We start from the raw sequence: 16,026 nt of genomic DNA on the forward strand, positions 1-16,026 counted from the left end.
GGAGAGGTTAGAGTCTTCTTTATTGAGTGTGTGGACAGGTGTTTTTTATACAGGTAAAGAGTTCAAACAGGTGCAGTTAATACAGGTAATGAGTGGAGAACCAGAGGGCTTCTTAAAGAAATACTAACAGGTCTGTGAGAGCTGGAATTCTTACTGGTTGGTAGGTGATCAAATACTTATGTCATGCAATAAAATGCAAATTAATTACTTAAAAATCATACAATATGATTTTTGGATTTTTCTTTTAGATTCCGTCTCTCACAGTTGAAGTGTACCTATGATAAAAATTACAGACCTCTACAGGCTTTGTAAGTAGAAAAACCTGCAAAATCGGCAGTGTATCAAATACTTGTTCTCCCCACTGTCTATACTGTATTTTTATACCATCTTTTGCACCTTGCCTATACTGCTCGGACATCGCTCATCCATATATTTATATGTACATATTCTTATTCCATCCCTTTAGATTTGTGTGTATTAGGGAGTTGTTGTAGAATTGTTAGATTACTTGTTAGATATTACTGCACTGTCAGAACTAGAAACGCAAGCATTTTGCTACACTCGCAATAACATCTGCTAACCATGTGTATGTGACCAATACAATTTGATTTGATTTGATTTTGCAGAATCTGTGAAAGCCAGCCGGAGTTGGAGGAGAATAGTTGGGTCAGGTTAAGTTTTTTTGTCTGGTTATCTACATCTCTGGTGCCCTCTTGAGGCATCAAACCGTAAGCTTAAAGCATCAGACAAGCTCAATGCATATAGTTAATTTTATTAAAACCCATAGGGTGTGTCTATATATGGAAAATTACACATTTAAAAAATTTAAGCAATCGATTGGTCGAAAGAAGAGACGACTTTCGATCGCCAAAGATTTTTTTTTGTCGGGGACAGCCCTAACGAGCAGAGAGCTGGTAGTCTGTTCAGACAGTAGAGAGTTGGTAGTCTGTTCAGACAGTAGTGAGATGGTAGTCTGTTCAGACAGTAGAGAGATGGTAGTCTATTCAGACAGTAGTGAGATGGTAGTCTGTTCAGACAGTAGAGAGATGGTAGTCTGTTCAGACAGCAGAGAGCTGGTAGTCTGTTCAGACAGTAGAGAGATGGTAGTCTGTTCAGACAGTAGTGAGATGGTAGTCTGTTCAGACAGTAGTGAGATGGTAGTCTGTTCAGACGGTGTAAAGGAGATAGAAACCAGGACAGGAGATGGATATCCTACTGTACTCCTCTTCTGAAGCATGTAGTGGGAAAGTTGAGATGTCCATGACCTCCTTTGATCTCCGTTCTGTTCAGTACTTTCAGTCCTTGACTGTAGTTGTGTATTTATACTAAACTTTAAAGGATGATAAAGATGTTCTGTGACACCATGGAATCTACTGGCGGAGCGTTTGTGGTGCATGCCGGGAGTGAATTCTATCTGGCTTTCTAATCCGAGCGGATCGCTAATGCTCACGAGGGCTCAGTGAAACAGTGTCATTGGCCATGGACAAGTCAAGCGCACATAATCTATTTAGCTGAGCTCTCCTCTAATACGCATCCAAGGCCAATGGAGCAGGGAGAGAAAGGTGAGAGAGAGAGAGAGAGAGAGAGAAGGAGAGGGAGTGATATTTTCTGTAAAACAACAGCCTAGGACCTAGCCATAGGGAAGTGTGACAATTTCAAAATAATAATTTAGTATTGACTGAATCCCCATCGATCTGCCTAAAACCTGTGTTACAGTGGGGCAGCATGTTCCATTGTTAGTCAGTGTTGACTGTTATGTGCCCCATCCTTCCAGGCCAGGTTTGCTGAACATTGGGGAGTCTGCTACCCAGCCCTGGTTGGCTGATACCTGGCCCAACTCCTGCTCCAATCACAATGACTGTAGCATGAACTGCTGCACCGCAGGACAGGGCAACAGTGACAGCAACCTGGCTACATACAGCCGCCCAGGTGAGTACGCTACGCACTGGAATAACACACCCAAACATAAACTGGACTAAAACAGTTATCAAAATAACTCTGAGGCATCATGCCCATAGGGGGCACAGGGGGCACATGCCGCCTCAGGTTTGTCATGTTATTTTTTTTATAATAGTAATAATAATAATAATGCCAGTAAAAAGTTTGGACACACTTACTTATTCAAGGGTTTTTCTTTATTTTTACTATATTCTACATTGTAGACTAATAGTGAAGACATCAAAACTATGAAATAACACATATGGAATCATGCAATAACCAATAAAGTGTTAAACAAATCAAAATATATTATATATTTGAAACTCTTCGAAGTAGCCACCCTTTGCCTTGATGACAGCTTTGCACACTCTTGGAATTCTCTCAACCAGCTTCACGGGGTAGTCACCTGGAATGCATTTAATTTAACAGGTGTGTCTTGTTTAAAGTTAATTTATGCAATTTTTTTCCTTCTTAATGCGTTTGAGCCAATCAGTTGTGTTGTGACAAGGTATGGCTGGTATACAGAAGATGACCCTATTTGGTAAAAGACCAAGTCCATAATATGGCAAGAACAGCTCAAATAGGCAAAGAGAAACAGTCCATCATTGCTTTAAGACATGAAAGTCAGTCAATCCGGAAACTTCAAGAACTTTTGAAGTTTCTTCAAGTGCTGTCGCAAAAACCATTGAGCGCTATGATGAAACTGGCTCTCATGTGGACCGGATTGGAAGACCATTAGAGGTACCAACCTCAGAAATTGCAGCCCAAATAAATGCTTCACAGAATTCAAGTAACAGACACATCTCAACATCAACTGTCCAGAGGAGACTGCTTGAATCAGGCCTTCATGGTCAAATGTCTGCAAAAAAACAGTACTGAAAGAGACCAATAAGAAGAAGAGACTTTCTTGGGTCAAGAAACACAAGCAATGGATATTAGACCAGTGGAACTCGGTCCTTTGGTCTGGAGTCCAAATTTGTGATTTTTGGTTCCAACCGTTGTGTCTTTGTGAGACGCAGAGTAGGTGAATAGATGAACTCAGCATGGAGGAGAAGGTTTGATGGTGCTTTGCTGGTGACACTGTCTGTCATTTATTTCAAATTCAAGGCACACTTAATCAGCATGGCTACCACAGCATTCTGTGGAAATACGCCATCCCATCTGGTTTGAGACTATTGGGACTGTCATTTGTTTTTCAACAGGACAATGACCCAGCACACCTCCGGGCTGTGTAATTGCTATTTGACCAAGAAGGAGAGTGATGGAATACTGCATCAGATGACCTGACCTCCACAATCACCTAACCTCAACCAAATTGAGATGGTTTGGACCGCAGAGTGAAGGAAAAGCAGCCAACAAGTGCTCAGTATATGTGGGAACTCCTTCAAGACTGTTGTAAAAGCACTCCAGGTGAAGCTGGTTGAGAGAATGTCAAGAGTGCAATGCTGTCATCAAGACAAACGGTGGCTTCTTTGAAAAATCAACTATATTTTTTGGTTACTACCTGATTCTATGTGTTATTTCATAGTGTTGATGTCTTCACTATTATTCTACAATGTAGAGCATATTACAAATAAATTAAAACCCTGAATAAGTAAGTGTGTCCAAAATGTTGACTGGTACTGTATATATTATTATTAATTTATTTTGTGTTAGTTTTTTTCTTTGTAGTACTACTAGCCTTGTTAAAAGTTGTCTTTAGCCCAGATGGGTTCCCAATCTCATAACAAGGTTAGAAGACTTCAGAAAAGCAAGCAATAACTAAATATATTGAAAAATATTTTACCCAGATTCTAGCAGAGATAAAGTGAAGCATATTTAATAATATGTATTTTTTTAAAGAACTACCTGGAGGATACAGACAGAGGTATGCTTAGATATGCATACAAATAAACATATTTCAGGGTCATGGGGCCTAGCCCCCTCAGGACCACCACCCAGCCATTCTCACAGACTTTGTGCCTCCTCAGATATCCAGGTTGCATGACTCACGCACCTGCTCTCAAAACCAAGCATAGATAAGAATCATCAAAACAAGCGGATCTTTTTGGTAGAAAACAGAGAGAAGTGAAATCTCATATCTGGGTTAGCTCCCTGGAGTCTCTCTATACCTCTCTCCTTGAGAGGTCTCTAGAAGAAAAACATGGGATATGTCGCTTAGGAGTAGGAGTAGTGTGTGTGTTTGATTTATTTCAGGTTAAAGCAGGGTTGTTTTAGGCAGGAAATAAAAGGAGTGCCCTGGAAGGTCCTTATTGGTTTACTCTGCTGCAAATCGAATTGCTCTGCTAATTTCCATACTGTTGTTATAGCCAATAATGTCATTCCCACTAAGTGCTCAGTTATTTAAGAAATGTGGAGCAATGGTTGAGGTCAGGGCAGGACTGCAGACTGCAGCCAACACTGGATGGAGAGATGGAGAGATGGGTGGAGAGAGGGGGGGTACCTGGAAGAGTGCATAGAAAGAAAGGGAATGGGGGAGGAAAAAGAACGATGGGGGAGGATAAGTAGCATAAACAGAGATAAAGGAAGAGAGAAAGAGCGAGGGAGTGGGGAGGAAAGTAAAGAGAGCAGACGAGATGATGGACAGTGATGGAGACAGAGAGGGAGTTATGGTACACACCCAGGTGGCCTCTCAGTCAGCAGTACTTTCTATAAACAATACAGAGTGAGTTTGGCTCTGAAGTCCGATGGGCACACACACACACACACACACACACACACACACACACACACACACACACACACAGACACACACACACACACACACACACACACAATCGAAAGAGCAAAGTTTCCACACTGTACAGAGATAAAGGACCAACAGCTGTCGGAGAGGGGAGAGGTATGGGACAAGGGATTTGAGGTTACACACACATAGGTAGGACTTAACTACAAGCCTTGGACCCGACCCCAGGCCTGAACCTCCCTTTGACATACAGTAGGCTTAGAAGTTGCACTAAAGTAAAAGAGACGTGGGTATACAGGACAGTCGTTTGAACATGTGGCACATACTACAGGAGTATTGCCTACCCACTCATTGATTCATTTACATTGTTGGCTTCAACCGTCTCCTCAAACAGCCTTACACACTCTCTTATTGTAGTAGATGTAGTGTTGTACTAAGTGCTGTGCTACCGCTGGGTTAAGTATCTTACCCACTCTCTTATTGTAGTAGATGTAGTGTTGTACTAAGTGCTGTGCTACCGCTGGGTTAAGCATCTTACTCACTCTCTTATTGTAGTAGATGTAGTGTTGTACTAAGTGCTGTGCTACCGCTGGGTTAAGTATCTTACCCACTCTCTTATTGTAGTAGATGTAGTGTTGTACTAAGTGCTGTGCTACCGCTGGGTTAAGCATCTTACTCAAGGACAAAGAAACACTGTACCCATCAAATACATACCCAACTTCTAAAGTTATCCATGACAGTCAACAAGAGAAAACCTAATCCAACTATCCATTCCGTGCTGTGTTTTACATTTCCCTAACGTTGTGTGAGTTTGTTTGAGAAGGGGTAATATGCTAAAATCACTTCTCACTCATCCCCAGTATAAGACGTTAAGGAGCATGCCTGGTGCTGGCTGCTTTGTGTGGCCAACCTAAACCCTGTGAAGGTTTAACAGGATCAGCGGCTAGGTGACGGAGCCGAGGGATACGAGTTAATGTCCCTTTATCTACCACATAGAGGCCCTTTCTCCACAAGTGCCTCTGAAGTGCCTCAGATATCCCTCGCTTCTTGGAAATGTGAGGTTCACGTGCGCTCGGTTGTTCCACCTACAGCCGTCCTTGATATTTACCGCAAGGCTGTCTCTCAGATCTGCTGGAGGATTTGAATATTTTATGAGCCAGAGAACATTGGATCTGACAGTGGAGCTTTGTTCTTTGCTGCACGCTTCCCTCCAACCTTCTGATACAGACATGTTCCACTGTCCTTCTCAATGAGCAAAGCCTCCTCGCCTGGCGCCTGACAGGAAGGATAGACACGCCACCCACGTTGAGCTGTGGATAAGACGGAGGCATTATTGAGACAGAAGGACAGGGAAGTGTAATAAAGCTCCAGTCAACTGAACCAGATGGGGATATCTGACATAATGAACTGTAGTTTGCACTGAAATATATATATATATATATATATATATATATATATATATATATATGTCTAGACTGAAGGCACAGTGATCTGTTGAAAGGTACAAATGACTCGGGCTGATTTATTTCTGTGTCATTCTGAAATGTTAATCTTTTCATCTTATTTTTTATCGGAATGTGATGCCAGTGAATACAACTGAATACAATGCCATTCATGCCGTTTGTGCACTTGGCAAACCTCTTCTTCTGAACCTAGCTATAGAATCTAGTCCGGTCTTTGACTAAACCCTGCACCCTGCACCCGCTCCCCATGTTATCCAGCCGACTGCATCGCCAACTATAACAACCAGATGGAGAGCAAACAGACCAACCTGATGGTGCCGGAGGGAGGAGTGTACGGAGACGTGGACCTCTCCAACAAGATCAACGAGATGAAGACCTTCAACAGCCCCAACCTGAAGGACGGACGCTTCGTTGGGCCGGGTGGACCAGGGGGACAGCCCACCCCGTACGCCACCACACAGCTCATCCAGTCGTCTATCCTGGGCAACAACATCAACACAGACAGAGACAGAGGGAGAGGAGGAGGAGGGGGAGGGGAGATGAACGAGAAACACGGCTGGAAACCCACCCCGGTTCAGCTGCAGAAGCAACAGGAAATGACCTCACAGCTCCACCAGTATAACATCATGGAGCAGAACAAGCTAAACAAGGGTGAGTGTGTGGTGGGAATCGGTGGAGGTTAGGAGGTCAAAACATAGCCGCCTTCCATCTTTCTTTTTTCCCTTCTTTCTTTCCCTTTATCTCTGTGGATGGACCCACCATGCTGAAGAATGTTCCTTTTTTCACTCGCTTCCCTGCTGCCCCACATTCAGTCATATTGATAGAGACCATCATCAGTCTCTCTCTCATTGTCTGTTATGCATTTACTTAGCTCCTCTTTCCTCTCTGTGTTCATATATAATCTCTGCTCTACATTCTGGGTCAGTTTCTGTCTTTTCAGTCTGGGTTGTTCTTCTTGGGTAAAGTCACGTTGCAACAGGTGTAAGGATTTTCTCCAGGTGTCAGGTATCTGAAGGAGAGAGAAACATTTCTGTTGGAACTGACAGGCACTGATCTAAAGTGTCGTCACCTTGTTCTTACCTGCAGGAAAGAGCTGCTGCTTTAGTAACACTGTTTTCAGTTTGGTCATGGTCTCTTGTGTGGAACAGAAATTGCATGTCTTAGGCACTATTAGGAAGACAACATCATGTTTTTGCATGATATTACTCCAGACTGTTTGTTGTGACAGTTTAAAATGACATTTCAACTTATTAGAGGTGTATGAAACACATTTAAACACATCGCTGGTTAAGATCATTATTTAGATGTGTTGTTACAATGTTAGCACTTATGTTAGCCTAACTGTGATCATTAGTCAGTTAAAACTCAAACAGTCTCTATGCATCTTTTGATATCATAATGTCCCCTTCTCTCATTCATTTTCATAAGCTATCTGTACTTTTCTAATGCAATAATGTAGTGTATGCTACCCTGCGACCCACCTTCATCATGCTTACCATCCTCCTCCTCTCCCCTACCAGACCACTATAGAGGAGGGGACAGTCCCATGGCTACCACCATCCTCTATAACCAGGCCCACGAGGCCCACACAGGGGGATCCTACAACAGCTCTGACCGTGGCAGCAGCAGCACCTCTGGTGAGAGGGGAGGGAAGGAGGGGGGACAGGGGTAGACAGGGGTTATCAGATCCACAGCCAGATGGCTGGTGTTTTACTGCCTGGATGTTCAGTCAATCGCTCTTGTTGTTGTTGTTTCCAGTTCATTATTATTTCTATAAAACCACTTAATCACTTTCAACCCAGAAGCTCCATTTCTAAATCATTCTTTTCCTCAAAAGCAATAAATCATAGTGGGACTAATAATGCATGATGCTTTAAAATTGTAATTTTGATTAATTTCCATGTCAGTCTCTTGAAGAGGAATGAAAAGCAGCCTTCAGTGGAGGGAAAATGAAGAACACAAAGAAAGAGAAAAGAAACGTCCGGTTTCAGTTCCCATTCTGTGTGTTCCCATTCTGTGTGTTCCCATTCTGTGTGTTCCCATTCTGTGTTCCCATTCTGTGTGTTCCCATTCTGTGTGTTCCCATTCTGTTTGTTCCCATTCTGTGTGTTCCCATTCTGTGTGTTCCCATTCTGTGTGTTCCCATTCTGTGTGTTCCCATTCTGTGTGTTCCCATTCTGTGTGTTCCCATTCTGTGTGTTCCCATTCTGTTTGTTCCCATTCTGTGTGTTCCCATTCTGTTTGTTCCCATTCTGTGTGTTCCCATTCTGTTTGTTCCCATTCTGTGTGTTCCCATTCTGTGTGTTCCCATTCTGTTTGTTCCCATTCTGTTTGTTCCCATTCTGTGTGTTCCCATTCTGTTTGTTCCCATTCTGTTTGTTCCCATTCTGTGTGTTCCCATTCTGTGTGTTCCCATTCTGTTTGTTCCCATTCTGATTGTTCCCATTCTGTGTGTTCCCATTCTGTGTGTTCCCATTCTGTGTGTTCCCATTCTGTTTGTTCCCATTCTGTGTGTTCCCATTCTGTTTGTTCCCATTCTGTGTGTTCCCATTCTGTGTGTTCCCATTCTGTGTGTTCCCATTCTGTGTGTTCCCATTCTGTGTGTTCCCATTCTGTTTGTTCCCATTCTGTGTGTTCCAATTCTGTTTGTTCCCATTCTGTGTGTTCCCATTCTGTTTGTTCCCATTCTGTTTGTTCCCATTCTGTGTGTTCCCATTCTGTGTGTTCCCATTCTGTGTGTTCCCATTCTGTTTGTTCCCATTCTGTGTGTTCCCATTCTGTTTGTTCCCATTCTGTGTGTTCCCATTCTGTTTGTTCCCATTCTGTTTGTTCCCATTCTGTGTGTTCCTATTCTGTGTGTTCCCATTCTGTGTGTTCCCATTCCGTGTGTTCCCATTCTGTGTTCCCATTCTGTGTTCCCATTATGTGTGTTCCCATTCTGTGTGTTCCCATTCTGTGTGTTCCAATTCTGTCTGTTCCCATTCTGTTTGTTCCCATTCTGTGTGTTCCCATTCTGCTTGTTCCCATTCTGTTTGTTCCCATTCTGTGTGTTCCCATTCTGTGTGTTCCCATTCTGTGTGTTCCCATTCTGTTTGTTCCCATTCTGTGTGTTCCCATTCTGTGTGTTCCCATTCTGTGTGTTCCCATTCTGTTTGTTCCCATTCTGTGTGTTCCCATTCTGTTTGTTCCCATTCTGTGTGTTCCCATTCTGTGTGTTCCCATTCTGTGTGTTCCCATTCTGTTTGTTCCCATTCTGTTTGTTCCCATTCTGTGTGTTCCCATTCTGTGTGTTCCCATTCTGTTTGTTCCCATTCTGTTTGTTCCCATTCTGTGTGTTCCCATTCTGTGTGTTCCCATTCTGTTTGTTCCCATTCTGTGTGTTCCCATTCTGTTTGTTCCCATTCTGTTTGTTCCCATTCTGTGTGTTCCCATTCTGTGTGTTCCCATTCTGTTTGTTCCCATTCTGATTGTTCCCATTCTGTGTGTTCCCATTCTGTGTGTTCCCATTCTGTGTTTCCATTCTGTGTGTTCCCATTCTGTTTGTTCCCATTCTGTGTGTGTTTCCAGTAAGTGTCAGTTTTCCAATCTGTGTCAGTTTTCCAGTCTGTGTGTGTATACATACATATGCTGAAGTTGAAGTGTGTGTGAGCAAAATTCAATCCCATGGGTTGTTTTTCTGTCGTGTGAGCTAGTCACTGGACGTTATATTTGGTTCTTCCTTGTTGCTCAGACAGTTTTTTGTAAAAAAACATGAATTACCGTCCCCTTCATTCCGGCAAAGAGGAGGATAATCTCATCAGAGCTGCAGTGTTTGTTTCTGGACAAGGACTAATGACACACACATTCCAGAGGGAATGCAACACTGCCTCCATAACGCCCAGGATCCATTCTGATATTGTATATGAAGTTCAGCTCATTAAAGAGCAGCCCTCTGTGCTCGCTGAGCTCACAGCTCATTGGTTTCCCATTCTAATTGGCTGCTGTTAATTGGCCTCTGATGTTTTCTTCTTTTTTTCATGTTTTTCTATTTTCTCTTGGCAATGGTGAACATTAGTTGAAAAATGACTGTGTTTTTGATGGCATGGCTGGCATTAATTACACATTGAGAGATAATGTGCGTGGTGCATTTTCGCAACGTCCATAAAGTAAGGGGTTGCCATTAGCTGACATGCTCTCGTGTAAAATGATATATTTTTTTATCAGTGTAAATCCCACGCTGTAATTAGCCCTGTTTGTTCCTATTCTATTATCTGCTGTCGATGTATTAATTTCACTGCTGATTTAACATTATTCAACTATGTAGATGGTTGTGAGACAGAGGAGGATGTGGGAGTGGGGATGTGTGTCTGCATGTTTCTGACTGAAGGAGTTCTTTGTTCATGTTTTTCCAGGGAGTCAAGGTCAAAAGAAGGGAGTGCGCACCCCCAAACTACCCAAACAGAGTGCAATGAACTGGGCTGACCTTCTGCCTCCTCCCCCTGCTAACCCACCTCCCTGCCGCAACATGGAGGAGTACTCCCTGTCTATGGACGAGAGGTGGGAGATGTCTACACACACACACATACACACACACACACACACACAAACCTTTTCCTTTACCTTGGTAGCAGCACAACATGACTATATACTAGCAACATTGTTCCAGCTATGAATGTTATTGTCACGTTGAGTGACATCCAACTAATCTGCGTGTTTCACTGTGTTGACAGCTATGACCCAGACATGCAGTGCTCCCTGCCCCCCTCCCACATGTACCTGCAGCCAGATGAACTGGAGGAGGAGGAAGAGGAGGAGGAGGAGATGGAGAGGGGTCCCACTCCACCTGTCAGAGGGGCTGCCTCGTCCCCCGCCGCGGTGTCCTACAGCCACCAGTCCACAGCCACCCTCACCCCCTCGCCCCAGGATGAGCTGCAACCCATGCTCCAAGACACTGCAGACAGCATTGGCTCTGGACACGAGCGCAGGTACTGGGAGGTGTTATTCTGGATTAAAATAGACTCTGATTGGCTGATATACAGTGGGTATCATAAGTATTCACCCTCCCCCTTAGATATTTTAACAGTCTATTGCGTTACAAAGTGGGAATGAAATATATTTAATTGTGATTTTTTTTCGGGGTCATTGATCTACACAAGATACTCCATAATGTTAAAGTGAAAAGAACATTCTATAAATGTACAATAAAATAAAAATATGGTCGTTGCGTAAGTATTCACCCCATAAATGAGTTCAGTTAGACCTAAATGACAGAGTGAAACATATACAGAATCAAGTATACAGAATCAGAATATATCAAAACATGTATCCTTTATGGAGCAAGGCACTAAAGTCATGCAAAGAGCTGTTTCTGAAGTATATTGTTAGTACTTATTTATTCAAGGTGTATTATTGATTTATCTTTCATTCATCTTTTGTTTTGATCGTTGACAAAAAACGATACTAAATATATTTTATTCCCACTTTGTAAGACAATAAATGGGTGATACCCACTGTAGTAATGATTTCAATAGTCTCTGCAAAAAAATGCAATCATATTTTATAATTGATTTATATAATTGATTTCCCATACCCTACATTAAGAACATGTCTCCTGCTGTTTCAGACGCCATGCAGTGAGCCCCCCTCCCCGGCCCCTCTCCCCCTCACACACCTACGGCTACATCTCCAGCCCCATGTCCCTGGACACAGATGGCATGGAGGAAGAGGGGGAGATGTTGGAGGAAGAGGAGGAGGAGGAGGAGGAGGAGGAAGGGGACGAGACAGACGCGGAGGTGGCTAAGGTGCACCACCACCACACCCACCCTCACCACCCCCACCACCCCCACCACCCCCAGCAGATGCACCCCAGGAGGCTGCTGCTGCGGGGCCTGGAGCAGACGCCAGCCTCCAGCATGGGGGACCTGGAGAGCTCTGTGACGGGATCCATGATCAATGGCTGGGGTTCGGCATCCGAGGAGGATAATGCCTCGTCAGGGCGCTCCAGCGCTGTCAGCTCCTCAGACGGATCCTTCTTCACAGATGCCGACTTTGCCCAGGCAGTCGCGTCTGCTGCAGAGTACGCAGGCCTGAAGGTGGCCAAGTACACCAACCCCACGCAAGGCCAGGAGGGAGGCCCCGGAGGTAAGCACATCTATTCCTCACTAATATAACGTCACTTTATCAAGAAGTAGAGAATACAAGATAATGAGCACCTTAATTCCTTAGAGTCTAAGACGTTGGGGGAGGGTGGGTGCTAAGCTGACAAATGGTATTGATATACGGTATGATGGTCATACTATGGATCATTTAGCTATTTTATTTTTTATTTGAGGGCCCCTTTAGGTATACATTTTTTTGGGGATAAAATATTGATTTTGGCCTTTACTACTAAAGCCAATGGAAATGCATTGAACTACAAATTCATAAATTGCAAAATGGACATTGAAAAACAAAATCATAAGAAAAAAGGTTTTGAAAAGTCTGTCCTAAATCTAAGAGAAATTAAAAATACAGTATACTGTATAAATGTATTTACACATATTTAACCCATGTTTTAAGGTAGGCACAAAACTACCTTCAAACTTCCATAAAAAAAAAAGACATTACCTTCAGACGAGTCACTTGACACTTGTGGGGGTCGTAGAGCCAAATGGAGAACACCATCGTGTTCGTGAGAGTCTCCCCTTTCCATAGAATAGTCAGAATAGTTTGAACGCTGTTCGGACACTACAGACGTTTTCGTGAGAAGACTGATTTTCAGGATGTTTCATGATCTGACAAACACTGCACCTTCACCGCAGATGCGGAAGTATGACACTGGAGGACGCGATGGATTGAGACGCAGCCAATACAAAACGGATATCTCTATTTTAAACGGATATCTCTAGCTTAAACTGATATCTCTATCTTAAACGGATATCGCTAACTTAAACTGATATCTCTATCTTAAACAGATAACTCTAGCTTAAACTGATATCTCTATCTTAAACTGATATCTCTAGCTTAAACTGATATCTCTATCTTAAACTGATATCTCTATCTTAAACTGATATCTCTAGTTTAAACGGATATCTCTATCTTAAACTGATATCTCTAGTTTAAACGGATATCTCTATCTTAAACTGATATCTCTAGCTTAAACTGATATCTCTATCTTAAACTGATATCTCTATCTTAAACTGATATCTCTAGTTTAAACGGATATCTCTATCTTAAACTGATATCTCTAGTTTAAACGGATATCTCTATCTTAAACTGATATCTCTCGCTTAAACTGATATATCTAGCTCAAACTGATATCTCTAGCTTAAACTGATATCTATATCTTAAAGTGATATCTCTATCTTAAAGTGATATCTCTAGCTTAAACTGATATCTCTAGCTTAAAGTGATATCTCTATCTTAAAGTGATATCTCTAGCTTAAACTGATATATCTAGCTGAACTGATATCTCTATCTTAAACTGATATCTCTAGTTTAAACGGATATCTCTATCTTAAACTGATATCTCTCGCTTAAACTGATATATCTAGCTCAAACTGATATCTCTAGCTTAAACTGATATCTATATCTTAAAGTGATATCTCTATCTTAAAGTGATATCTCTATCTTAAACTGATATCTCTAGCTTAAACTGATATATCTAGCTGAACTGATATCTCTATCTTAAACAGATATCTCTATCTTAAACTGATTTCTCCACTTTAAACTGATATATCTGGCTTAAACTGATATATCTAGCTGAACTGATATCTCTATCTTAAACAGATATCTCTAGCTTAAACTGATATCTCTAGCTTAAACTGATATCTCTAGCTTAAACTGATATCTCTATCTTAAACTGATATCTCTATCTTAAACTGATATATCCAGCTTAATCTGATTTCTCCAGTTTGAACTGATATCTCTAGCTTAAACTGATATATCTAGCTTAAACTGATATATCTAGCTGAACTGATATCTCTATCTTAAACTGATATCTCTAGCTTAAACTGATATCTCTAGTTTATGAATCTCTTATTCTGAAAGCCCACTGACAGAGGGGAAACCTTTTCATGGTTTCATGTACCTTACCAAATGTGTATTTTCCTTCAGGACGAAAGTATCAAATGACCCCTTCAGGCCACCGTCCTGGCAGCCCCCTGTCCACAGACAGCAACATGAGCACGGCCAACATGCAGAAGAGGCCTCCTAAGAAGCAGAAGCAGCACACTGCAGCGGGCCACCCAGGGCTCCAGCGACGAGAGGCCTACCCTGAAGGTACAGTACAGAACCACACTCTGCTTATTAATCACTAAAGTACTGTACGAGGTGGAATATCATAATGAGGACTGGAGTTGTACCATGGATCCATTTGAAAAACTAGTCCACTAAATCTGTAATACCTCATAATGAGGACTGGAGTTGTGCCATGGATCCATTTGTAAACTATTCCACTAAATCTGTAATACCTCATAATGAGGACTGGAGTTGTACCATGGGTCCATTTGTAAACTAGTCCACTAATTCTGTAATACCTCATAATGAGGACTGGAGTTGTACCATGGATCCATTTGTAATCTAGTCCACTAATACTGTCATATCTCAGTACCCAGCCCCACCCCATGTGATGTATGGCATGGTGCCTGCCTGAGACAGTGTCCAGGACTGAGTGTGAGTGTGTCATAAGTCAGAGCTTTTAATCATCTTCCCCTCGTGTGTGTGAGATCACTTCCAATCTGTGGTGGTGCTGAGCAGAGCAGCCTAGATGGTAGGGGTGTGGAGGGGGCCTGTCTCAGGGGACTACTGTCCAGTTCCAGCCCGTTCTCCTGCTGCTGAAACTGGAATGTCTTCCACTCCAGCCAGCCACTAATGAAATTACCCCAGGTGCTCTGGCTCTTATTGAAGTGGCCCCCTGGCCTCCACTCCAGAAGCCAGGAATAAACAAAGCAGAGGCTAACTACAGAGTAACAACGCACAGCACCGGGAATATGCTTATCCTTGTCAAAATGAAGGTTGTCAACTTTAAGGGTATTTATTGTTGCTTTATTTGTGGCCTATGTGTTTAGTTTTAGTTCTGTTTTCCTCTGGGATTGTGTGTGTGTGTGTGTGTGTGTGTGTGTGTGTGTGTGTGTGTGTGTGTGTGTGTGTGTGTGTGTGTGTGTGTGTGTGTGTGTGTGTGTGTGTGTGTGTGTGTGTGTGTGTGTGTGTGTGTGTGTGTGTGTGTGTGTGTGTGTGTGTGTGTGTGTGTGTGTGAGTGAATGGATGCGTCCGTGTAGGTGTGTGTGCTGGAAGCACTTGACAGGCAGATTTAATATCCAGCCCCACTCTGAGCCAGACCAGCTATCACTGCACCAAATCCTACCCCTTCTCCCTTCATCCCTTCATCCTGCCTTCCACCCCATCCCCTCCCTTTGAAGTAAACTCTCCATCCCTCACTCTGCTCTCTTCCAGCTCCCTCCATCTCCTCTCCCTCCCTCCTCCCTCACTCCCAATCTTTGTTCCCTATGTGTGTCTGAGAGGAGTGAGGAGGAGAGGAGACAAGACAGTTCTCCAGCCCCAGTCTGGTCTGGTCGCTGATTGTATTCCATCTGAATATATTGATTGCACTGTAGTGGGGGGCTGGGTGAGTGACAGAGAGGTGATAGGGAGGAGAGAGGTGATAGGGAGGAGAGAGATGATGGGGAGGAGAGAGGTGATGGGGAGGAGAGAGAGGATAGTGGAGGGAGAGAGGTGACAGGGGAGGGAGAGAGGTGACGGGAGGAGAGAGGTGACGGGGGAGGAGAGAGGTGACGGGGGAGGAGAGAGGTGACGGGGGAGAAGAGATGTGACGGGGAGGAGAGAGGTGATGGGGAAGAGAGAGGGGGAGGGGAGAGGTGATGGGGAGGGGAGAGGTGATGGGGAGGAGAGAGGTGATGGGGAGGAGAGAGGTGATGGGGAGGAGATAGGTGATGGGGAGGAGATAGGTGATGGGGAGGAGAT

The 16,026-nt window shown here is 43.2% G+C and overlaps 1 protein-coding gene across 11 annotated transcripts in view; it reads left to right on the forward strand.

The window, feature by feature from the left end:
* Positions 1–16,026, forward strand: part of LOC110503393 (roundabout homolog 1) — a 499,811-nt gene that overhangs the window by 464,260 nt on the left and 19,525 nt on the right. For 8 of the 11 annotated variants that reach the window (XM_090218858.1, XM_090218859.1, XM_090218860.1 and 5 more), the window contains 7 exons: positions 1,775–1,929; positions 6,346–6,738; positions 7,608–7,724; positions 10,479–10,623; positions 10,797–11,051; positions 11,690–12,207; positions 14,161–14,325. In XM_090218858.1, the coding sequence (XP_090074984.1) occupies positions 1,775–1,929; positions 6,346–6,738; positions 7,608–7,724; positions 10,479–10,623; positions 10,797–11,051; positions 11,690–12,207; positions 14,161–14,325 (1,748 nt within the window). The remainder of the gene's footprint in view (positions 1–1,774; positions 1,930–6,345; positions 6,739–7,607; positions 7,725–10,478; positions 10,624–10,796; positions 11,052–11,689; positions 12,208–14,160; positions 14,326–16,026) is intronic. The other 3 variants (XM_090218866.1, XM_090218867.1, XM_090218868.1) reach the window with 1 other exon arrangement.

This window comes from Oncorhynchus mykiss, chromosome 24 (genome assembly GCF_057628025.1).
Source record: "Oncorhynchus mykiss isolate SJ-2025 chromosome 24, ASM5762802v1, whole genome shotgun sequence".
Taxonomy (NCBI): Eukaryota; Metazoa; Chordata; class Actinopteri; order Salmoniformes; family Salmonidae; genus Oncorhynchus; species Oncorhynchus mykiss.